Source organism: Vanellus vanellus (assembly GCF_965231255.1).
Source record: "Vanellus vanellus genome assembly, chromosome: 17".
NCBI lineage: Eukaryota > Metazoa > Chordata > Aves > Charadriiformes > Charadriidae > Vanellus > Vanellus vanellus.
In genome coordinates this window covers 5,035,939-5,061,851 of record NC_138922.1, presented here as the reverse complement: position 1 = coordinate 5,061,851, position 25,913 = coordinate 5,035,939, and the positions used below count along the sequence as shown (strand labels likewise).

Genomic DNA, 25,913 nt, shown 5'->3' with positions numbered 1-25,913 from the left:
AAGTGTTGCAAAGGTGAACAGAGGTTCATTGGCAGAAACTTGGCAAAATTATTCAGGTATAACCACGTCAAGCAATGCTTTTATTGACTTTCATTTCCTTTCTTTATTGGCAATATTTTAAGAGTGCGAGAAAGCTGAAAATGAGAGGTAGCCCGTGGTTCTAATTTGTCTTTCAGCCTGAACCGCATCAGGCGCAGAGGCTGCCCTGGGCTTTTGTGGTCTCTGCCAGGGCTTGAGCCTGATCTGGGGTTTAGTGCACCAACTTTGGTGCTGCCAGTCGGTAGCTTTAAATGCGTATTTGTGCTTGGCACACGTGTGGCATCTCACTACACTTACCTGCTGTGTTTGCTTTCCCACAGCACTTAAAACTGAGACTTCCTGGGGGCAGCAAAGCTTCCCCTCCCGCCCCTTATTCTGATACGCATCTTCATTCTGATCCTCAAAATGTACTTTTGCAGTTATAGCACAAATATGACACAAGATCTCTTTTTTTTCCTCATGTTTTCTAGGTTTTGTGGCCTGATTCAATTTCAAGGAGACATGAGAGAGAAAGTTTTATTTCAGCTGTTTCTCCTTCTTTGCCATCCATTTCCTGTAGTAAGTATTGAAGACATTGCTTATTATCGAATTTATTATTTAAAATACTTCACCAGTAAAAAATAATTTAAAGTGCACTGAAACAGCATTCTTTTTAACAGATAGTAATGTATATAATAAGTTTTATTTCTCAAGGGTCTGCTATCTGCAATGCTGCCACCTGGAAACAGGCTACTGGATACTTGCAGCTTTACCATACACTGTTTCTCCACCTTCTGTCCTTACTGGTTTAAATGGGAAGCAATTTAGGTGCCTAAGACATTTGTTTCTTTCACACAGCCCTCAGCAGGGTGCAGATCTCTGCACCATTTAGTGCTTGAAAGCTCCAATCAGATAAATTACTGTTAGTTTTGCGATATTGCTGATAGTAGCAACACAGTAGTAGTTCTGGTTCAAGAAAAATATATTTGTTCTTTTTGTGAAGTGTGACGAAAGCTTGTGCAACACAGGAAAGTTTATCAGAAGTTTATCGTTTTCATATAACTAACTGACACAGGGCACAAACCCCAAGTTATTACTCGGTAAGTATAAGAGAAGCTCATACGTGGGATAATATTACCGTAGTCCTTTCAGATTTTTGTTGACTTTGCTTTCTGAGAGAGGGGCTGTGTTCACTGTATGACACGTGGGAGCCCCAACTTGCAGCTGCTGTGAGACGACCCAAACTCTGGTGTTGGGTACAAAAGGGCGACACCTGGGAACATTCATGGCTGTTCCTATGAGGACGTGAGGACTGGCACCTCGGCTGCTACAGGCTGCGTGAGGCTGCACCTACAGTCCAATGGTGGAGGAGCAGCGAAGGCTGGCAGAAGTAATTGCAAAGGTACATAAAAAGAACGGGCAAACCCACGAGGTCTTAAAGTGGTTTGAGAGTCCATTGAATACCCCGGTGTCTGGCCAGTGCAAACCAACGTTGTTTATTCTAACATTGATTACTTTTTGATAAGCTTAAAACCCTACAGTACTGAGCAAAGCCTGATACTTCAGGTTTTTAGTCCAGCTGTTTCCTTGTTGTGTGTACTTGCTGCATGAAGAATCCTTTGCAGGAAGGACACAATGTAAGAACTAAAGAGAGACCATTTCAATTTCATCTTTTATTGGTATTTCACATCATAAATATGTTTTGTTTTTACAGATGGGTCAATTTAATTTGGCACTACTACTCCAGAAATAACCCTATAATTTCTTTGTCTTCCTTTGGTTATCATCCGGCTTTCTTGGAAAAAAAAAAAAAAAAACAAAACAAAAAAAAAACAACAGAATTTGCTTTTGTTGCAGTTTTGCTGTCTCCCATTTACTATCTTTCTAGGCATTGCGCTTCAGAAACCAGCCGAGCTAGCTTCGTCTGTATGCACACCAACATCACTACTGAACAGTGCTCTGGGGAAAATATTTGCAAATTAACTGCTTCCAGAAACTGGAGTGTGAAAAGCTAATATGTTACTCACATCATTGTGTCTCACAACTTTTTTTTTTTTAAAAAGTTTTGCTGACTGTTACAGTCTCCAGACTGGCAAACCTATCTGGTTTGTGGGCCTACAGCCACCAAAGTTCGAGCCAGACTTTGGCTCAGTGAGTCACTTCAAAAAAAGAAATGCTCCAGTTGGGCCGTTCTCAAACATTTGAATTCATTCCCTGCGGGGGCCAGATCTTGATCGGAAATGCCGCAGAACTTTAGTGAAAATATACCCATTGTAGTAGCATGCATTTCCTTGAGGTGCAGAAATGAAGTCCCTTCCTGCAGCAAATCGCTGTCGGAGGCGAGGACAGGCTGTAGCTCTGAGTATTACAAAGTGCCCAGTATAAAATGATTGTCAGCATGAAGAACCAGTACCAGTAAGGGCACTGGGCTCCTCCCTACGGGACTCTGGATACTTTCCTAAAGGTTCTTCTGCCTCTTTCCCCCAGATCCGGAAAACGACAGCCAGTCAAGTTTACGAAATGTTGATAACCTACAGTGATGTGGTGGATCCTGCCATTATGGAGGAGGTTATGACCATACTCAGTGACACCAACTGGTAAGTGAGTTTGTTGCCAGATAGTAATAAGAGCTGAAATAATTTTTGTACCACTGAAGTTAAAAAAAAAAAATAAAAATCAATGCCTTTGAAAGCTGATGGCAAGGAAGCTGTAAGAAAGGATACCGTAATTTTAGCTATTTATTGCTTCTAGGCCAGAAAAGCATTGCTGAAAAGAATTCTGAAGAGTTTTAAAGAACTACCTGAGTATACTGTCCCACTGGAAGCGGTATATATAAAGTCACCACTAGATAATGTAAAATATCCATATTTTTCTAAAAACATAAAAAGGGAGGAGACCTTGGAAATTGTCCATGAAACAGAGAGAGACCGGGCTGTGCAAACAGTCGAACTTTAACTGCAAAGACAGTTTCTTGGCATTTATGAACGCTGGCAGCATTTTGGGAAAGGAAGGATCTCTGCAAGCTGGAAAACAACAGAATTAGCAGAACAGCTCAAATCTCCCATGAAATGTAATTGCTCAAAATGATACAAATGTCGTATTCAAGCACATATTTTGAATTGGAAGAGTTTAGCTGTTTCCCAAGCATATGATTGCATGAATTAAACAACCGGTTTTATATAACAGAATTATTTTTTTTACCTACTGTTACCTGTAACGTCAGCTTCATCCAAGCGCAGGGGGAACGGGGTCTCTTCAAGATTCCCCAAAGCAGCAAAGTGTCTTCCAGGGGCTGGAGGGACTCGTTCATCAGCGCTTTGGAAGTGACAGGAGGAGGGGATACTCACCATAATTTTGGCACTGTTTTTTCCTCTTCTGCAAATTTTAACGTTGTGCAGAAGTTTATAAAAGACTGCATGCCTCAGATATTTGAGGAAATACAGAGTTTTAAGATACTAATTAGTTTATTAGTTTTGCTGCCATGTTAAACATTTTTCCTTGTTACAGACGACTCTCCTGGGTCATGGGTCTACTAGCCCAAGGCCCTGCCTCAAACAACAGTCAAAGTTAATACAGGAGAATAGACAGATATAAAAAATATATCATTTATTTAGTCATAACATTAAATGGCTTTTTGTCTTCATTGACATTTCACGGAAATAAAATAAACCTAGACATGTTCAAAGAACAAGTATACCTTAAGGTTGGGGTTTGCGTATTTTCAGACTGTACGCTTACATTCACAGAATCACAGCATTTTCAGAGTTGGAAGGGGCCTCTAGAGATCATCTAGCCCAACTCCCCTGCCAAAGCAGGATTGCCCAGAGCACATTGCTCAGGACTGCATCCAGGCGGGTCTTGAAATCTCCAGAGAAGGGGACTCCACCACCTCCCTGGGCAGCCTGTGCCAGTGCTCTGTCACCCGAACCGTAAAGAAGTTTGTCCGTGTATTTGAACAGAACTATTGTTAAACATTATTTAACTTTTATTTAATTTCTATTTTATTTATGTGTTTGAGCTTAAGTGACTTTATATTTGGGAAAAGAAAACTAAGTTTGTGATTTTAAGGGGTGGCTGCTGCTACTTCTCTGAATTTTTCAGTACAAAATAAGAATAATGGTCTCAGATTTCAACAATTCTGCCTATTGTTAAAATGATTTGCTTGACTACATATTGACACTTAGTATTGTGGTTAGTGGGATTTGGTGTTCGCTTATAAAAGCTGAATTGAAGAGCAGGCTGGCTCAGAAGTTACAGAAAGAATTTGTTAACAGAAACAACTGAGTAGGATTAGATTAGTGCTGTCACAAAGGGAGGTTTACAATACCAAAATACACGAAACTGCTACAGAAAAAGCGGTGGTTGTATAGCTCTACTCACAAACAGGTTACTAAAACAAAGCTTCCCAAAACTTCCTAAAAACCACTTCAGAAACCAAAATATTCTTTTCACCTTGTCATTTTTAAGGTGTGACTGGCTGCCTGTTTTATTCCATCCGAGTTCAGAGCTTGCTCAGAGTTCCCCATTGCAGTATGTCCATTTCGCTAAGATGAAAGAAGAAGAGCTAGTTTACTCAGAACTTAATTGTTTTATCTTGGTAGATTTGAATTGTTTACAAAAGAAGATATTTGAAGTCATTGCTGAGTGTCAGAGCAAGCTGCTTGTTATTCTCAAGCTCGCTCAGTGCTGAAACAGGCACAGCAAAGCCCGAATTACAATAAGCATTAACATCAGGAAGCCAAATGAGAATTAATATTTGGAGTAGATGATAATTACTGGCATATGCATATTTGTTCCTTACTGGAACTACAGAGAGTTTATCATACAATTGTGTAATTCAGAGTTTAAACAAATTACTCTATAAATAAAAAACTTTTGTTTAGCTACAGGAAGGTTTCCAGTATTAAATGTGACAAATTGTCCAAAGTATCTTAAAAAAAAAAAATTCAGGTTATTTTTAACTTGACCTTTATGCTTCTTCTCTGTAGTTTTGGACTCTGTTTGTGTGCTAAGAGTTAAATTTTAAATAGCCTGTTTACAGTTGTTACTAAAGAAAAACAAAATAAATCTTCTGAGTTGGTGAGTAGCACTAGCAGCCTCCCGGCATTCCAGTTAGAGGGGTACATTTTTACAGCAGCAAGAAGAATGTTGTCTGTATGGATTTTTGGCATTTTGGGGCTTTTTGTAACTGACAGTTCTTGAGGAAATTAGCTCATGGATGTTGTAATATTTCAGAAACTTTTTAAAGGATTCACGAGTTTTATATCAGGAGAAAGCTTCTATGGATCATACAACGTTCTCCAAATCCAGTGACATTCATTTAAATTCTTGACGTGAAGTTTTCTACAGCAAAAAGAAGCTATAAATTTAGAGAATAAATTGGTGAACTTCTGGTCAAAAGGGTCATATGAATAAGTGTTAGTTTTTTTGGAACACAAAACCTTAGAAGAATACTCTTGGACGTCTATTATTGGTAACTGTCACTTCTGGAAGACCTGCTGTGTATTTACAGTTTACCTGACTTAAGAAGGTACAAAAATGTTACATTATTCTTAAAATGTGACACACCAAAAACTTCTGCAGTTTGAAAGGTACATGAAAGTATAGCTGCGTACATTGTAATATAATAATAAACTGGACAGCTTAAGAAGTTGTATGTATGTAGCCAAATTCAGGTTTTAATTTTTGAATTAACTGGAGAATATTTCCTCGCACAGGGAGGCTGAATTGCCGGTTGTAAGAGAAAAACGCAACTGTCTCTGTGAGCTCATGAAAGTGCCCAAACCGCAGCTGGTATCCAAGGTAAAGTATGGAAATGTGCTCCTAAGGGGGTTTGTTAAAGAAACATAGTGATGATCAATTGTTCCACCAAATCCACTGTGGACGTGTGTGCAACAGGTGCCGTCCATCACTGGTTCGTGAACGTATCGATGGGGACCAGGAGGAACGTCCTCCCAGCTTACGACAGAATATATGGAACCGCTGAAGACTGGTGGCTTAAGCCCTTCCAGTCTCATTTCTTGAAAACATTCCAGACTTGTAGTGCGACATCTTACTCGGACAAAACGCAAGAATGAAATAATACAGTACAGATGTTTCAAAAACTGTTCCTCTGCCCTTTCTGGGGAAAGAAAAAGCATAAAAACTTCCCAGTCAATTTCAACAATGAAATTATAACGTGGTTGTGCAAGCCACAACTTCTAGAAAGAATGTAATCTAAAAGTTAATACATTCATAAGACGACAGACAATAAATACAGATGTAGGGTCCCATTCCATTTTAATGCTGATATAGTTTGGAATTGCCCATCTGCTCAGTATTTCAGAAACAGACAATTTTCTGCTTTGCGAAGGGTTTCTGAGGGGTTCTTTTCCTCTCTGTCCAGAGACGAGGAGGCTGAATTATTACTCTGTTGGAGAACATGTGCTAACTTGACAATTTACAAAGAAAAATTATTTTTACTTTGAGTAATAGAAGGGAAGGTGAAAACACGTGATGACCCAAGGCTACTCCCCTCTTATCACAGGCATCCACAGCATGTAATATCTACTGCATTAACTGATTAAGATTGAAAATAGTGGTATATCAATTTATTCTTGCCCTTCGTAATTTTTTGTTGTTCTGCTTTCATAGTTCTAGAAAGTTTTGTCCTTTGTAATTATTTCAGAATTCAGAAACATCACCCCTACAGTCTTCTTTTCTAGTTTTTCCTAATAGAGTGGATCTTCATTCCCTTCATTTTTTCATTAAAGTATTTCAACACCATTAAGTTTATTTTCATGAGTAGAATGATGGAAAGCATTCTTCTGTTGCCCTGCACAGTTCCATTTCAGAACCACATTAGCCTTCTTCACAGCTGCAGCATCTGGGGCTGAAAGTCACCAAGCGTTTTCCCCTCCAGAGCACCTAAAGCTGATCTTTGTTAGTGCCATTTTAAAGTGCTGCTTCAACTGGCTTTTTGTGATTTTACAACATTATGTAAGTCTTTGAGGTCAGCCAGTTCTTCCTCTGCATTATTCTGATAATCCTTTACACTGAAGCTGCTTCCTAGTGTAAGTAGATCCTATGTTTTGAGCTATCATTGGTATAAATATATTTAAATTTTTTAAGTGTATTTAAAAAATTGGTCAGAATACTTAAGACATCTATGAATAACCTTCAGAGACACGCTGCTGTCCCCACAGCAGTTCTCTCTGCTCATCTTCCTGGTTTACCGAGACATGTCTACAGTTTTCTGCTTATAGTACAGTTTTAAGAAACTTGCGACTAACACTTTATAATTTTGGAAAACAAGAATCTGAACCTCTCGCCCATACGAGGCATTGTTTTTAGAGCAAAAGCTGACCTGAGCAGTGCTGTTTCGAGGTTTTTCCAGTCAACTAACAGAGACGTTATGTTCAAAATGAAGATGTTACAAGATGAATTCACTGATCTCAAAAAACCCCTTATTTCAACTCCTTAATTACTAGAGGCTGAGAGAAGCCTGCCAAGTTAGGAGAAAACCGTCTCTGCTATAAATAAAAGAATAATAAATAGCCAAACATACATACGGGTATCTCAGCTGGAACAATTACAAGTAGCATCACCTGAACTCTGGAACTTACGAGGCTGAATTTGGAACTTCATCCTCCTCTTTTAACATAAGCAACGAGTTAGTATAACTTTTAGCAAAAAGTTAGGCCTGGACCTGCCCTGAGAACTGTTGGAGTTCACTCTGCGAGTGATACTCACTGACCTTGAAGGACTTCGCACCACTCTCCAGGTGTCCCTACTGGCAGCCGGTTTGTGCTCACACAACACTCTGCTCTTCTCCAAGAGCGCACATAGCCTGAGAACAGAGGGGACACAATAGAGGAAGCCAAGCATAGCATTATGAAAAGGTGAACAAAGTTAATTTCATATGAAATCAACACTTATCATTCCTTTAAAACTTGTACAAATAAAATTTGCTAAAGGGTAGTAAAAAATTGAGATGTTAAAAAGGACTGTAAATATTACAGCTTTGTATGTCTATATTTTCTTCTCCTTTAGTTTTCTTAATTACATGATCGGGATACTGATAAAATAGTGGTCCATGTTACTCCACGTGACCTCTTTTTTTTTCTCTCTCTCTTGCAGAGTTCAGCACAGTGAGGCTGCGGGCTCTGGCTGATGCTGTGTAAACTGAAGCTCTTGGTTCGGGTGCCATCAGGATTGGAGGAGTTTGTGCCGCGGCATCCTGACAAACTGCATTCTCAGCACAAGCGGCGAAGTGCACTGTTTAAGAAAACAAGAGGCAGATTACATCTTACAGCATCATGCAGATATGCCATATGAAGGCAGCAAAGATTCGTTATGTTTTCAGTTTTTAAGGTCCACAAGATGGCGGTTTCTCTTCATACTTCTGTCACAATTGACCTGTTGGGTTTTTTTTTTGATGTAATGATTTATACTGCAGCTCGGAATGGAGCCCTTCAGCCTGTGCTTGCTGTACACACTAAGTATTAAACCTGAGTTGCTGCATTAGTCTCTTAAAAGAATTGTTATTCAGCATTAAGAATGGCAACACTTAGTGATAATGAAATCTTCCTAAAGTATCTCTGTGGATAAGTCTGTCATTCTTATGGCATAGTCAAACAAAAAAATTCAGGTTTCACGTCAGCTTAGTCAAAGCCTCTCTTAATAGCTCTTTATAAACAAAGTCAAGCAAGTATTTTTGTGGTAGATGAGCTTTAAGGACTGAAACTTGAACAATACAGAGGTGAGTCAGTGCTTTGAGCAACTACAAGGAATTTAGACCATTTCTTCTTGACTATAAAATGAAATAGCTATCAATCACATTCATCTTTAGTAAGAATAACGTGATGGGGAGGACAAATGCACAAGCAACACAATATTACACTGTGTTATTTGATGGTTCTAATTAAATGCCTCTATCCCAGCGCTTCAAGTAGAACAGGGGCAGGGGTCGGGGGGGGCGGTGTGTGTGTCTGTGTACACAGACATCTATGAAAATGTGAAAGGAAAGTAAAATTCAGGCAGAGGAGCTAAAAACAAGGCAGTTTCCCTGTGAAGTACCTGCTACAAACTGCAGCAAGCTTCTGCAGGTGCTCATTTCCAAACCCACAACCTGTCTCACTCAGAGTCTTTTTCCTTTTCAGGAAGATATCTATACATTATATTATTCAGTACTTCTTTAAGTATGCTCGCAACCTGGACCGGCAGATGAAATTCAATGTAGATCAGTGTTAATTCGCTCACCGACCAGGAACCAAATGGTACTCGGTTCACACGCTGCGCAGCAGACCGCGCTGGCCATGTGGCTGCACACAGGCATTGCTGCTGCAGAAATACTCCTGAACCCACAGCCTGTGTCGCTACACTGCCATTAAAATGGAATTTTCTAGTACATTCTCAAGACATTGTGGTTTTGCAAAGTTATACCTACAGGTCCCCACTGCAAGAAAACCAGGAGTTGTGTTGGCAAAGCCTGCTTTGTCGAAACAACCTGAGAGGGTCCAGTGAAAATTGTGTGCGTCTGCACGTGTGCTCACCTGGCTGCCAGGTGATGTTAGAGGCACCACTGTACCCACACGCCGCACTCAGGATGCCACTCGGCCACCTCCCTGCGAGCCCTCTGCACAGCGGCACCTCAGAAGCGCCAGCTGCTGCGCCCTGCGCAGGCCCTGTGCAATGTTTGACCGAAATCTCTCCTTCCACCTCCAGTGGTTACAGGCTGCGCTTGGTGCATTTTTAAGGCTTCCCTATGGTAACAGTCCTCTTGTAATCCCCCGGCCTGTATTTCATGGTTATTTACGTTAGAAATACAATTTAACAGTCAAACTGAGTTTGGTAAACAAGTGATGTGGAATAGTAGAATGTGGTGTAACCAGGACTGCCCTTTTAGAGAGGAGTTACTCAGCACAAAGATTAAATTATTGAAGCAAAAATTACTATAAAATTCTAAACCTCTGAACGCTTTGGTTTTCCTACGCACAGATACATAGAGGATAATGCAGCTTCAATATCTCTGCCTCACCTTGGGTTTTAGTTGAAGTGATAATAATCCGTCCCTTCCTTCAAGTTCAGCGTGCTCAGGTTTGTTTCAAATGCTCCACCTGTCAAATCCTGTGAGGGAAGAAAAGAGACTTTGATCAACCAGACAAACTTATTTCAGGTTGTAACAGGTTTTGGTAATTTGGTTCCTTAAACCACAGAAGAAAGTCCCATTGCAGAACTAAACATAACTAAAGCAAGGCTCAGAAATATTTCCAGTCAAAAATTAAGCGTATGTTGAAAACTCAGTGTTCAAATTAATGTTTGGGGTATGGGGGGTGGGTATTAGACAACTCATTTTCATCCTGTGTGGCACAGAAGGGCATCGCTATGGCCGGCTCGGCAGACAGCTACCTGCACGATTTGTTTTCCAGTGCAGGCATTTTCAGGGAATGCACGAGGGGAGTGGAGTTGGACAAGAGAGTGATTGCTGTAGATTTTGACCAGTGATTAGCTTGTCTGATGTAACAAACCTTTCAGCAGGCAACTGAAATATTTTGCAATAGTTAAAGGTGTTTCCTTTTGAGCCCCAGTTACATTATCCAAACAGGAACCCAGTAGGTTTGCTCCAGGAGCAACCTGGCAAGGCAGCCATGTCATTAAGAAAACGCCAACTGCGGCATTTCTGAGCATTTCTGCCCTGGTCTTCCCGGAGGCCTTAATTCTACTGATCGTCAGGATTGTCACCAAAAAAATAATAACGAGTTAAAGCGGACAATGCTACAGGTGGTAGGTAAGAGACTGCTAGTGGTGTTTGGGTTGGCCTGGAGCAGCAATACTGGAGGTTTAACAATGCACAGCAGTACCGCAAGTGTTCAGGACGGGAAGTTACAAAAACAGAATCCAGCTGAAACTGGGGAATTAAAGAAGGTGAACATTAGACTTTGGCTGGAATAAGTGGATTCAAAAAGTTGCTTTGGGATCTTTAATGAACCTGAGCTCAGAAACTAAGGTTTCTGTCTCTCATGGACTGTCCATGCAGTTTCCCCACGCGCCTTGGACCCGTCTGCTCCACTGCTTGTGAACATGCACAGAGTGGGTGTGGGGTGGGAGCGCTCCAGTCACCGACTGCGGCCATCTCAGCCTACAGGGAGTCAAGGAACAAAACAAGCTGACCTGTCTCCTCCAAACCTCGGCGTTGTCTCTGCTGCCTGAATTTATATAGGAAAGGAAATGCTGCACATGGAGGTTTCAAACCTGTCGCCCAAACCAGCACTCCGTACCCCAAGATCACTGATAATGCCCCTCTCCCCTACACAATTCTCATCCACCTGCCATGTTCTTCTATTTTCACCAGCAATGCCAAAAAATACAATGATGGCATATTCAAGTCCAATACTTCAACCAAAACCATAACCACCATTCATGAAATTAATAATTGAGCTCTGTTTACAAACCACAAAAAAAAAAAAACCAAACATATATATAAGAATAGCTAATGAATAACTGGAGAAGGGCAGGAAAGGGCCCCATGGCAGCAGGCTTTTTCAGCAAGGGCTCCACTTACCTGAGGTGACCAATTCCTGCCCTGAGCCATGAGGTCCGGCTTCTCAAAGGGCTCAAGTACATTTTTTTATTTTTTATTATGTCTTGAAATCAAGAATGCTTGATAGTATTTAATACTTTGAAGGACTGGGTCCTCGTTTCGCAATTCATTCAGGATCCCAAACTGTCACCGGTCCATCTGCAAAGCTTGTCACTCACAGCATGAAGGAATTCCACCCAGAAGCGCAGGCCTTGAGTGGGACCTCCAGCCCCTGCTAACCCTCTCACAGAGCCAAGACTTCCCACCTTAGGACACAGGGTACGAAACAGTTCTGCTTAGCTTGCTGAAAAATAAACCTGCTCTAAAGGATTTAAAAAAATATATATATATTTTTATATATATATATATATAAAGACCCCAAATGCTAAATTAAGCGGGAGAGTTAAATCCAAATCTTTCATTGCCAGAGCACAGACCGGGGTGACAGGAGGAGGCATGGTTTACAGTAACTGCTCTAACAGTACACTTACAGAAAACTTTATACAATCACACAAGTTTAATTACTGAGACAGAAAAAAAAAAAAAAAAGAAATCCCTTTTGTTTCAAGCACTTGGAATCCATGCCAAATCTGGGCACAATACGCGATTTCCAGGCGCTTTGCTTTCCCCTCGAGGAGGGGGAGACCGGGCAGTGCGCACCCCCAGGTGTGGCGGTGCTGCAGGCGGCCGCCGCGCAGGTTGGATGAGCTAAAGCCACAAGTTTATCCTCCTCAGCAAAAACTTACCCACACACCCACAGAGAGCAGAATTTCAGCTCCAGCCCTTCATGAAACCATTTTAAAATGCAAACTGAGCGAAGACCACATAGGATAACTGCTTTTTCCAAACTGATTTTATATGGTAACAAAGCAATGCCAATGCTCATGAGGGAGGAACTGCCTGAAAAAATAAATAAGCAAATGCTGCTCCAAGTACATGGCCAGCGGAGTCGTTTCTTGCAAACAACCCACTTAATAAACATAGCTAATCTTCAAACTTAGCCTCTTAGAGCTGTATATAAACATGAAGGTTTTGTCAGTATCAAAATAAAATATAATCCCCTACTAGAAACAGCAAAATAAAAGGCAATACGGCCCCGGGACACTTCCTTCTTCAGATGGACAGGGATGAACTCAAGTTGGTAAAGGATCCAGCTAAATTTGGCAGTCTGGGATGTTTAGAAATTTGTTAATGACTCTTGTTTAAGAAATTAGCTAAGAGGATCTGCAGCTAATTCTGCCTTACGTAAACTTCCAGCAGTTCCATGCACTGCGGCACTGGGCTGTAGCTGCTGTCCCCACCAGAACCGACCGCGCGTGCACTGGGGTTGGGTACGTTCTCTCCCTGCCTGACCCGAAACACAGAGCTGGTAACACTACTTGCCCTAAAACATACAGGTTTGAACATACAGGTCATTCGTGACCTCTCCAACACAGGAGCTTTGCCTTTCCCCCCACAGTACGGCCAAGGATAGCACTCTTCTTGCAGAGGAATTTTGTGTCTCAAGCGTAGTCTCTCGCAGCAGCCTGGGACTTCAACTTGTAACAACAACAGCTTTTGCACAGTTTGATGTGATAACTCTGGGTGAATAGCATCAGAGAGGCAGCAATAGCTATTGCAAAAAAAGACAACACTTTTCATTCGATGCAGTCTTAATATTTTATGTACTTACCCCCTATCCTACTTTTTCCTATGCTCCCACTTTCAAAACGCGTGTTGGAAGAAGAAAAGTAGAAAAGGTGATTAAATAAAAGCAGGTGGGAAGTTTTGTTTTCAGCTGTTCCAGGCTGCACAGAAACCCAGGCAAACCCAACCTATGAGCAGAGCAAAGACTAACCCCGGGCATTATGCTTGGCGTGCACAATATCAACACAGGTGAATGAGAAAGTTCAATACTCGGCTCTTCTCAACCCATTTAGAAACCATTTCCTTGAGTGGTCATGTCTAGAAGCTGAAAGCTGCTGCAGAGAGCATACCTGACTATTTTAAACCACAGACATTCATCAGCTCATTTGGTCTTGGTAGAAGACAACTTTCATGACAAAACTACTGAAAACTGTGGCCATTTCAATCTACCCACATCCTTGTAAGCAGTTAGAGTGGGATTTTACAGATTCTGACAGCTTGCACGAAGGCTCCTGACAGTAATAAAGTAGAGCAAGGATGACAACGGCTGAAAAAGGCTGCTAAAAACTATTCCTTATGATCAGCTGCAAAATGCAATGGTAGAGAAAAGGAGGGTCCAGCAGATGGTTCTGGAGTGGGACTCAGAGCACTGCTGCTTGCTTCCCCAGACCCTCCGATTCCTTTTCTCTCTCCACTGGGTTTTACACTTCCTACACTTTGGTACTGATATTTATGGTTTTTATTTCTTTCTTACGTTGTCTGTGGTTTCTCAGGTGATAACAGGGTATTAGGCACCCCTAACAGAAAAAAATTGTTTCAGTTCTTTATTATAAATCTGTTTTTTTAAACAACCTGAATCTCTGTCTTTGTAATATTAAAATAATAATATGGTGTAACGACAGTGGTGTACTGTGAGGTTCATATTATTAACAGGTATCAGTATGTTTAAAATCTGTAGAAAGGTAAGCTCCATCATGGACTTTCACTATGTTGTTAAGCAAGTTTATTATCAGCATTCTTCCTATCTGTTTGGCCACTCTTTTGTTTTCCCAGTGCATAACGCTGCTGGAACTCCATGCACATTGATCTTTATTTACCTCTGCACTGGGGTGTCTTTGCCATCAGCTCTTACACCACCACCCTCCGCAGCAGCCAACTGCCCGATTCAGTCATGAAGCGAGAGCCGTAAGGACATAACTCGCCTGCAGCTTCTAGTGATCCGGCTCCATACGAATGGCTATTGACTTTCTTAAATTCTCCTAAAAAGCGAGCTGCTTCAAAGACAGCTTTTAAAAGCAGCTTTACAAACCCTGAAACTGTTTCAAGTATGTCAAATTGTATTTCCAAAGAAAATACCGCGTTTCACTTAAACGATACTGTGGCCTATAGCATTCTGTGATTTTGGTATATTTTTCTACTCGTGGCCACTGAGCATTTTCTACTTGCTGATCACAACTGAAGTTACAGACCAGAGTTTTCAGGCAAGATGTTGTATAATAGTCTCATTGTAAGGGCTTCACAAATTAAACATGCTTTGTAACAGGTTGCACAGATGTTTTGTCTGGGGACTTCCACCCACCATTATATGTAGTACGAAAAATTAAGTTAGTTGTAATGTTACTAGCTTATCCAAGAGTTTATCAACCAACAGTACATGATAATGCCCTAAGGTATTTTCAGTCTGGTTTTACAGCTCATAGTTATGATCTCAGAGTTGGTCGTAAAGTTGGGAGTGCTCAGTTAAAAGCAGACTGTACCAGATGAGATGAGTTTCATCTAATCAGTCTTCGAACAGATCCAGTACAGTGTTAGAATGTCAGTGTTTATATGTAGCTACAGGTTTTAGTTACCGTTAGAGACTTTTTTACTAGTGTTTGCAACTAGAGTGTATTTGCTATTTTGCTTTAAAACTTCTGTGTTATCCCATAACACCGTGCCTTGCTGTTTTAAATATAAGAGCAAAATAACTGCCGGCTATCATCATCTAGTTCTGTTACTAGGTCAATTAAACTAGTTGAAATAAGAAAGTTACCACAGTCAGGCACAGAAGAGGCTTCAGAATTGGCAGTGCCAAACAAGCCGTCTTTTACGGACTGGTTTAAAAAACAAAGCCTTTGCCATACATAAGGTTGCGAAATATTAGGAATAAACAAGACCAGGTGGCTGATTGTATATGCTCATTTGTGTATATAATGTTGTTGGGCAAGAAAGTAACACAGATCTAAGCTCCTTTACAGAAGCTGTACCTTTTATTATTCTTAACACTACTTTACTTAATACTGCTGGTTTAAATCCCTGAAATACTTTGCACAATCAATTTGATAAAAAGGCCATTCAACTGCATAGTAAAAGCTTCTGCAAAAAGCTACTTACAGTAAATAGAAATTCATTTTCATAAGGAACAAATAGTGATTTTGCACATAAAGCTGAGGAGAATGGTGGTACTCACCAGCTTCACGCAGATAATGAAAGGTGGAGTTGCGTCTCTGAAGTGACATATAGGAATTTTTGGTTTTGGTCTCTCCTGCAGGAAAAAGCAGTAGACTTCAGTAGAGAGGCACACAGGGTTACTTGTTAGCTTAGTTTTAGGAGTTACTAAACACTAAAAGGGGAAAAAATGATTTTGAGACCTCATGCTGAATAGTCCAGCTGGTCACACGCTTCCGCTCATTATTTTGCCAGTGGTTTGAAGTACCCCTAATTTTCTTACCATGCTCTTTCATACAATTGTGTTTCTTTGAACGAAGTTACACAGTACATCAGATCGGAATGCAGAGCTTTCTGCTGTGGAAAGGAGAAGGTCTCACTCCTCTCCTCCACTGCTTCTTCCATACCTCCAAGCTCCACTTTTGGCCCTTTCCCAAACGATTCCCTCTCTGATCTGGGTGCAAGGTATGCTGCTTTCATAGCCTACCCCACAAAAACTATGTTCTTTCTTTTTGTGGCAGGTTAATTTTCTGCCACTTCAGTGAGCTGCATTAGCGTACTGTGCCGTTAGAGAAGCATCGGAGCAGGCACAATAGCGGATAAAAAGGCGAATCTTTCCTTCTCAGTGGGAGCTGTTAAATGGCTTATGCCCAACTGGGACTTCACCATAGATCCAAGCTGCTAAATTTTCTACGATTTGCAACAGGTTGCAGTACAATCTTCTTTACGACTGATCTGAGAGGATGGGTATGTCTTAGGAAGACAAGTGCACAGGATCTGTAACAATTACACTGACAGTGTTACTGCACGGGTAGTGAGTCCTCAGTATTCCAGGTCAAAATCCTGAACTCCAATTGCTTTCATGCAGCTGAAAGCACTCATTAGCTTCCCAGTATAGAATATGATTTCACAGTTACTCTAGTCTAACCACAAGCTGTATCGGAGGAGGTGCCCCTCCTCTCCCTCTACCTCTCCTGCAGTCCTACTCCCATCAGATATAAGGATCACGCAACCTCAGGGGAATTTTCATTCACAAGATAACTTGCTGGAAAACTTTTTATTATGAGGGTTCCTTTTCTGCCAGATCAGCTAACTGAATCAAGTCATCCTTTAGCCACAAGACTGTTAGACCCGTCATAAACAAAGCAGTGGGAGTGAGCGGCTGAGGGCAGCGAGCAAAGTCAGACCACCCTGCAGTTAGAGTGACCGAGCTGTAACGGCAAACTGCACTCGGAAGACTGCGCTCGTAGGATCTGATCCAGTGCCCAGCGAAACTAAGAACTGTCCTTTCACCAACTGTCATAGGGACTGCCTGAACCTGGATGAAACTTTACTCCAGGTCTTGAGCTAATTGCTATCATGAAATGAATACTTCAACAAGAGAACATTTTTTCCCCTGTACGGTTTGTTTATTGCCATCTAAACATCATGCTTCTTTGTCTAGGGAATAAAATGTTGCTGCCTACAATTTTAGGCTCCCAGAGAACCTATCAAAGTTTTATTCAGAGTAACTATAATATACAGACATGTTACAATTAACTGCAGAAGCTGTCTTTATTTTAATAGATATTTAACTTTTATCCATCATGATCTAAATTATACTCCCACTTAAGAGAAAAAAACGTCAGCAAAGGCTATGTTGTACCCCCTCATCAGAATCCTTTCACAGTATATATATTTTTGTCTTTCTAAACTGTTTTCAGTGAGCGTGAGGTCTGTAGTTCTGGCCCCATAGTTCGCACTCCAGTATCAATCCCCAGCTGTTGAGGCTTCTGTCACCGCCTCCTTACCAAAATGAGTTGCTATACAGTATTTAAAAGCAGCGATCACGTTTGCCAGAACGCTTCCAGATCACAGTGAAGAATGCAAGAGTACTTGTAACTAACCTCAGATTCTTCATAAGTGTAGAATCCTTTTGATATTTTCTTTTCATCAACATCACAAAAGGCAGTGACCTGCCAAAATAGAAGCAGAGCATTTCAACACCGTTCTTTGCTACCAGCAGATATTTCACCTGTAGCGTATCTATGTAAGTAACGCTACAGGTGTGTGAATGAGCACAGGAACAGGGCAATGCACCCTGCTCCTCCTACCGAGCTTAAAAATTTAATACATCTTTTCTGGGTGTATCTTCAGGAGATGGGCAAATTTTGCAGTTGTCTATGAGCACATTATGGGTTTACGAATGTGAGAACAGGTGATCCAAGCTACCGACTGCGTAAGAGAAAACATCTATGAGATCATCAACTTCATCCTCAGCAATACACTAAGTAAACTAAAATTCGCCACCTCATTTTGGCACTTCCACTAAGCACCTAAGATCAGATAACACAAACCTTCCTCCTTCTGCCCACCCCAGGCATACCATCTACCACCAGATACCCCAGTACAGCAGCACTGCACTATTGCTTTGGATGCTCCGGTAATACCAGCCTCAATTCTAGGTCATAACACACCAAGTCTGGGAATTCCTATGGTTTTAGACTTTGTATTTTTCAGCTGAAAAGTTCAGCTGATTTGGTGTTTAAACACATGTAATTACTGCTTCATTTTGGTTATGCTTACTGTAGTCATGGAAACATTATTTGCAGCCCTAGTTGCCAAATATTTCGGATGTTTTTTTATTTGCATTCCTCAAAAATATGCAGGCATAATAAATGCCTGCAATCCAAAATACACAGTGGCCTCATTTTTGAACCATTAACTTGGCTCTAACATTTCTGAAGACTTTTTAAGAAATACATAGCTATGTTTTCCTCTGACTTCCATTGGATCTATTCATATTATCTACACAAAACTCTTACACTGAAGGAGAACAGTTAAGATAGTCAAGGTCTTGCAGAAATCAATTATCCTGGTGAAAGCCGGATAGCAGTTTTCCTATCTTTTTAATTGTTGCATTAAAAATTGATTAACAACACTTACTGCTGAGAAAATTTGAAAAGCCAGGCAGCTGTTTATTAATTTATTAAGTTAGAGAAGGCTGCAAAAAGCTGGCTTGCTGTCTATGTCTACAAATCTCTCTCACGCATTTTCCTTCTGTGATTAAGATTCTTTTCTTTTACCTAAAGTGACCTCATTCTGTTTGTGCAGAGGAAAACACTGACACAAGAGCATTGGTGTCATAACGCTGAACTACTGCGTTCTTTATTGCTATTTGGCTCCCAATGCCGAGCAGCACCTTTACAGCCCAAGGGCCAAACTGCAGAGGAACAGCGCCGCGTTACATGTGCTTTCGGGCAACCACCAGATAGAGCTGCATTCTCTTGCAACATAAAAGGTGCTTCTACATCAAAAATACTTTGGAGAGATTTCCACTATCCAGCGGAACAGTTTTCTGATAAACCTTGAATATCATAGTATCAGTTCTTCCATTAAACATCAATGGAAAGAGAATATAAGCAAAAATATCAAGGGACTACAAATATGGCTAAACACCACCACCACACAAAGTCAGTGTAGAAAATACAGCTAATAACCCGGGGGGGTGGGCAGGGACAGGCCTTGGAACCACTTAGAGGTGGACATTCCTACCTGGAAATATGTTGCTTGAAAACAGGCACCAAAAGAAATAAAGAACAGAACATCAAGGAAACTTTACAGTTTCCCTTTGACTAAAGGAATCGTGCAACAGGCTGCAGACCCAGACTTCTGCTTTGGATGATCCTGTTGCAGGGATAGAACTAAGGACACTTCCCCAGTTCCAGGCAACCCAAGCAACCTCTTCAAGCACAAAGACTAAGAACCGGACTATTAAGCTTTCTTTTTTTCTCTCTTAAAAACAAGTTCATCCACTTTACATCCCTAGCCCTATTTTCGTGACCACTGTAATGCTTTATTGTAGTTGAAAAGTCAGATTGTGCGGACTGAGCACTCAAAACTACATCCCAAGATTTCCTCTTCCCACCTTATTTATATGTGTACATACATACACACACATGTATATAAATATGCATATATACGAAGGGAAGCAAGTAGAAGCCACTGTGGAAAGGTTACTTAGCGGTATACTTTTAATTCTGTGTTATCCACCTTCAAAATTCTCCAATATTCTGCAAATCTCAGTTCCAGCACTGATGTTTTACTGTCCTAGAAGCGGTGATCATTATGAACAAAATCTAGCAGGATATGTCTTCACTGTTAACCCAAAGGAGTTCTGGGAATAAATACAGTTCAATACATTGACTTATCTTCCAATAATTGAAGCTATTTTTTCAGCTGCTTATACCCCTATAGATTTTAAAAACCAACACAAACCACCAAAACTTTGGACATAAGGTAAAGTTAAATTCTATCTACACTTTAATGTCAGTAACTGAGAATTCAGCTGTAAGATCTGTACTGTTCACCTTCAGCATGTTATAATACAGAAACCTCACTGGTGCACAGATTTATTCTTAACACTAAGAAGTGTTAGAGAACCAACCATGTTAAAACACTGTTCGTAACACGTTAGAGAACCAAAGACAGTTCTTGTATCACTAGATTACCAATAGTCACACTACTTCCTCTCATCCTGTGCCATAACTCATACTACCATGTCTAGAAAATTCTGCAGACTGCCTTTGCCAGACGAAGCCCTCAGCCCTGAGACGATGCAGCGCACAGAATGCCCGGTCACAGCCGCTGCGGGAAAAAAACAACTCGACGGGTAAATCTGTGACAAATTTCCCTTGGAAGATGGAGAAGACTAACCTTTTTTTGAGATACCAATAAGGTATCTCCACGTTTAATTTTCAGTGGATCCAGCCAGCTTAAATCTGATATTTACAGTATTATAAAACAGGTCAGACTGGAATGGGCAATTTTTCTGCCAGACTGTACACCATGTGGGTGGCCAAAATGTAAGTCAACTGTTTTTCTGACACACACTATTTATTTTCCAATTAAAGAAAAATCTACGTCTGGAGTCTAAACGAAGCACTTACACGCAGTTGTTTATCCTATAAGGAGAACTCAAGGCATCAGGCTTATACGAGCTATTTACTTTGTACTATTAGGGTAAACCCAGAGCTACCTATTTATTTGCCTGCATTAATGGGCTTCTTTCTTGCATCTTTTATGAAAACCATCTATCCATACTCGCACTAGTGTCTCCCAGGGAGGAACCTATGAATTATAAAGCTATAAAGCAGTCTCAAGTTGGGTTTTTTCCCCTCCTTCTGGCAAAACGGCTCTTTTGCAATGCCTCTGACAACATAACACCATTGAAGCTTACAGAGTCCTCGGATCACATTTCAGTTTGAAGAAAATATATAAATGATTACATATTTTTGTTTTGAACATCACTGGTATGGGAACCTGCACAATTCCAAATCAAAGGAAAAAGACTGCCATTTCTCTCAGCTAAAAATTGGAAGAGACAGCTAGATATCGGTTATATACAAGCTACAGAGTTACTGTAAGTAATTTTTATAACTATGGATTGCAACACACATTAACAACATTCTCATAAGAGAAAGTTTATATGGCTCAAAAGATAAGATACTTATTAAAAAAAAAAATCTCTGCTGGGGAAGACACATTTGAGGAAGATAAAAGCACTTCTCTGGCTGGTTCTTTTTAATAAACACAGCAGCTGTGTGAAGGGACACACAGGCGGGGACTATCAGACCTCCCTGTGGTAAAAGGAGATTAATGGGCAGCAGAGTAATCCTACTCCAAATGTACAACTAAAAAGTCAGTATGAGTGGGCTTGGGGTGCAACTGTAATTATCTAGCGTTTGAGCTGTCCTACTATTACAACAAGAATTAATAGTTTGTTTTGTACTTGACCTGTTTACTGCCTTACTGGCTACTGCACAGGCTGTTTCCTTACACTTCCCATTCCACTCCAATTTCCTAATGGAAAGATTGAAGCATTTCATCAACCTTTTATGGCGAATAATCGTCATAGGATTGAATTCCCTCATCTTATTTTCACCTGTGGTCTGCTCTAGGTCTGTAACAATCATTTACAGAAAGCAACAAAACTCAATCACAGCAACCTCTCAAGATCCTTTCTAGCTGGAAGGGTCGAAAAGGCAAGTTCGACAAGGGAGAGTGAGTAACTTTGTAGAGCATGATAGAAAAAACATGGACAACCCTTTTGATAAATGGGTCGCCTGCACATTGTCTCCTCTCCCTCCCCATTACATCAATCGTTTCAGAAAACTTACCTTTAAAGAAGACAACCTGCAAACTCTCTACGAAATCCTTTATGAGCAGATCTCCCCTATTGCATTCTCTCCACATCTCATGCAGTCCTTCATCCATTTTAAACTTCTAGTGACCTTGTTGGTTCTTCCATTTGTAATTCTTTCATTCAAACTTATATAAAGCCTCGGAAGCATGTTAATATACATCCCCACAAAAGTTAAATCAATTTTGGCCATTCATGTCAAAACAAAGTAACTGAAAGCATTATAATGCAAGTTTAAATAGATAGTTAATGACAAACAGAACAAGAGACACGCAGGGGCATAATCTGTTCCAGTACAGCACAAGCAGAACCATGAAACTCACCAGCAACTTTCCGGCACAATCTGAGTGATTTTCAGTATCGGGGTGCTGTTTTTATTTCACTTCTTTAGCATTACAGCCACGACAGAAGCTGTGGGTATCTGAATTCCAAGCACGCATTTTGTGACCCCATTTAAAGACACTATTCCATTAAAGATAGCGGCGTCATCTCTCTTTGCACATATACATAACAAAGTTGCTCAGGAGAATTTTAATACCAGAATCCACCATGCAAAATAAGCTCCTGGATATTGTACATACAACATCTCCCTTATTACATACAACTGTCTTTATACATAACAGTGTGGGAACTAGTTGCAAGTGTCTCATTTCTCTAGAACGGATAACTACATTAGTCACGCCAGTAACTTTTCAAGTGTGCATGCCTCTGTACTGACCAAACGGACGCTGCAAAAAGCCCATCATCCCGAATGGAAGTAGCAGGGGGATTTCCCTGCCATATTTCAGCATGAAGTATTCACTACAGCCCAAAATGAAGCCTCTATTTTACCCCATGTCATTTTAGGATGTTTTATACCTGGATTTAACTGAAGCTTTCAAATTTCATCTCTCTCCTTGTTCTGTGTGCTCTCTTTTAACTCGCTGTCACGTTGTCATCCTATCTTTCGCTCCACAGTCAAGGTGGGTGTAATAGTATGCATGTTTCTTTGCTTTTACATGTCCCCACTTCAGTCTCTCACGCTGCCATTCGTATACTTTAGAGTAGTTAAAAATGCTACAAAACTTAAACATCTCTTGCTTTTGTGAGTGAGCTGAAGGAGCGCAGTTGAAGTACACGTTTTAGCGATGTTGCTCTTAGAAAAAGGTGAAGGGAAGCTAGCAGATGATTTTAAATGGTTAACGAGCTAGGAAAAAGTGTGCACAAATACTTTCTTGAAGCTTTCAAGTTTGCCACTGGCAGATAGGGTTGTCATAGAGAATCTTCATGGGCTGGCTGTGTACTAGAACTGTTTCCATGCCACTAATTAGCTGATGCTTATTTCGTCCTTTCCCCCTCCTTTTCTGTTAGCTACTTGAGCACTATTTTCAGCTATCGGAAATGACACAAAATGTTAATGCTGAAGTTCTCCTTTTAGCTAAAGTTTGACAGAGAATAAAAGAACAGACAAGACAGCTCAGAAACCCTCCAGGCATATGTAGCATCCCAAAAACATTTGGTTTCCATCTTCAGCTGCAAATTATAGACAAGACGGATGTGTTTTAAACAAAAAAAGGTCTGTTCGACTTCATTCTTGCAGAAAGCTAATGCTGAACCACTGTCAACTGCGTGAATCAAGCAGGGGACAGCCAGGAAACAGAATTTCCCTAAGAATACTGAGATCCTGTTAATTAATTCATAAAAAACCTACTAGTTGAATAATTTTTTTCTTGTGTTACTGTTTAGCAAAAATACTGAGCCTTGGATTTTTGCCTGAACTCTGTGAAGACAAAGCATTATTTTAATATTAGGCCATACAGATGGCTGAAGGAAAAGAGAGAACATTGCTTAGGTGTCCTTTTCTCTTTTAACATAGCCATAATTCCAATTCAGACTGTTCTCCAAACAGACTAAAGTAACTATTTGTTAGTGAGTATGAATATACACAGACTGCTGCTTCCTGGAATTGCCAAAATTTTGTTTTCTAAGAAGCAATGCTGTTCGGCATGCAACAGATTCATATTTTTCAAACACGGCTTTATTTATCGGGTTCTAAAAATACTAGAAACATTCTTTTTTTTGGAAAAAATGTTTTCTTGCATGCCTTAAGCTTGACAGTTCAAACTGCAGCTTGAACTGTTCTCTTCCTGAAGATTTAGTAGAATTTAGCTTTTTTCACAATTGCAAAATAATACAAGCTGTATGTAATAGGGCTTTTTAGGGGGAGTTATTATTTATTCTAGGAGTATATGTCCCAAATTTTCTACAGGTACTTAGCGCTAATTGAGAAAACAACCCTACTATGACTCCACATTTCAACCAAAATCAGTCTCATGACATCTAATGAAATTCTGAATTTCAATAAAAGGATGCAGTAACAGTGCAACAGAGCATAGGCAAAATTTGAGTCTAAACTGACTTAAAGTATAAAAGCAACTGAAATTAAATTTAGACAGTTAAATTATAGCTTAGTTTAATTATACAGCTTATTTTGGCAATTTTACCTGCATCTCAAAGGGTATTAGACCTTTTAAGGTCATACTGTTTTACACAACTGGACCTTCAGAGCAGAAAATGGTAACTGTATCGATGTAATACATCATATTTTGTCTTAAGGGGCTTTGAAATTGTATTTTAAAGGTGTCTATTTCACATAATTGATGAATTCATATCCCAGCTCCTCCATTTACAAGACAACACTAGATTGCACTTGTAGATTCGAAATGATACTGAATGTCTAGTGTTTTCATAATTAATAGAATATCTGAAAGCTTAAATCTTGTTAAGGAGGTCTTTAAAGAGTGAGACAGGAAAGGAATTTTATTGCTTTTAGGGCTGGAAAGGATGAAGCAACAACTATTTACAACCTTTGTTCATATGGGGTTTTAGAGTCTTTGGCAAGAGTTGAAGATTAGTCACAAAATACCTGAAGGATTTTTAAGGAAAAGTATAACATGGAGTTTAACTAGCCTCCTTTTACTGTTAGTAATTTAGAATAAAATCAAAACTACCACGAATTACCTATTCCAAATTTTATGAATTTATTTCCTGAAACTCCAGCAGCATAATCCTTAGATTAGCACTCAGAGAAGTGAGATGTTTTAACTACTTCGACAGCCTTTGACCAATGACTTACTATGAAACATTAGGATACCATCTAACCTCCAGTTCTGACGGAGGTGGATAGACTTGGGATCTCACTTTTGGAAAAGCTAGGAAGTTACAATGGCACTCAGGATGAGCCTGAACAACTACAAAAAACTAGTGCTTTAAGCACACCACAGGTAACTAATTTCATCAGAAATTAGCTATCTAAAAACTAGGTATCTCCTCTCATTTAGGCTGATGCGAGTCACTTTCTGAAGCTATTTATCTTCGATGGCTTTTGAGAAAACTTCTGAATACTTCAGACATGTCAGACAGCGGATAAAGTTTGACAACCCTAAGGTATTGAGGATCAGACTGTGACTGCATTTTAGCAGTAGTTTTCTGCAGTACATTTGCAAAATGAGTCATACTTGGCATGTGCAATTGCATCTGGCATGTAAGCTTGCTAGATGTGTCTGGTATAGTATCCAGTAATTAATGGGTTAATGCTCAATCCAATATTTCAATATCAAACTAAAGCATATTGGAATAAGTGCAATTGTAACCTTGACAGAAGCAAAATAGTATCATGGCCTGCAACACTGCCAAAGCAAACGTTATATAAAGGTCAGCTGGAAAGCGCGGCAAAATCCAGTTAATTAGAACCACACAGTCAGCGTGAGCATACTGGGGAATGAAGATTGTTCTTTACTGAAGAAGAGGTAAGCTTTGGTTCTTTGGCAGAAAAATGGCAAAAAACCCCACTGGTACTATTTTTCTCTTCCCCTCTTTATCACCTCTGCAGTGACATCTTTAAATTATTATTGTGTTTGCTGAACAGGATGTGAAGTCCTGAATGAGTCACCTATAGAAGTAGGTGGCAAATGTAACCCAGAGCTAGAGAGGTGTTCTGTCTTAATCTCAAATCTCTATTTTGGCTTGGCACAAAAAAAAGCTAAAAAACAAAACAAAAAAAACCCCAACACCTAAGATGGTGAGAGACTGCTACAAAAACAGCCGTCTATTTCTTCCATA

At 40.2% G+C, this 25,913-nt stretch overlaps 2 protein-coding genes across 3 annotated transcripts in view; one reads left to right on the top strand and one right to left on the bottom strand.

The window, feature by feature from the left end:
- TBCD (tubulin folding cofactor D) overlaps positions 1-8,514 on the top strand; it is a 134,236-nt gene extending 125,722 nt beyond the window's left edge. The window contains exons 37-40 of the mRNA XM_082492341.1: positions 510-597; positions 2,506-2,615; positions 5,736-5,820; positions 8,137-8,514. Coding sequence (XP_082348467.1) covers positions 510-597; positions 2,506-2,615; positions 5,736-5,820; positions 8,137-8,151 — 298 coding nt within the window. The 3' untranslated portion in view covers positions 8,152-8,514. The remainder of the gene's footprint in view (positions 1-509; positions 598-2,505; positions 2,616-5,735; positions 5,821-8,136) is intronic.
- Positions 7,953-25,913, bottom strand: part of B3GNTL1 (UDP-GlcNAc:betaGal beta-1,3-N-acetylglucosaminyltransferase like 1) — a gene marked incomplete at its 3' end in the record, with an annotated part of 132,593 nt that continues 114,632 nt past the window's right edge. Inside the window, exons 10-13 of one of the 2 annotated variants that reach the window (XM_082492340.1) lie at positions 17,518-17,586; positions 15,654-15,728; positions 10,037-10,125; positions 7,953-8,274 (exon numbers count right to left, since the gene is read on the bottom strand). In XM_082492340.1, the coding sequence (XP_082348466.1) occupies positions 10,045-10,125; positions 15,654-15,728; positions 17,518-17,586 (225 nt within the window). Of the gene's footprint in view, positions 8,275-10,036; positions 10,126-14,665; positions 14,786-15,653; positions 15,729-17,517; positions 17,587-25,913 lie in introns of those variants that run through there. The other variant, XM_082492339.1, reaches the window with a different exon arrangement.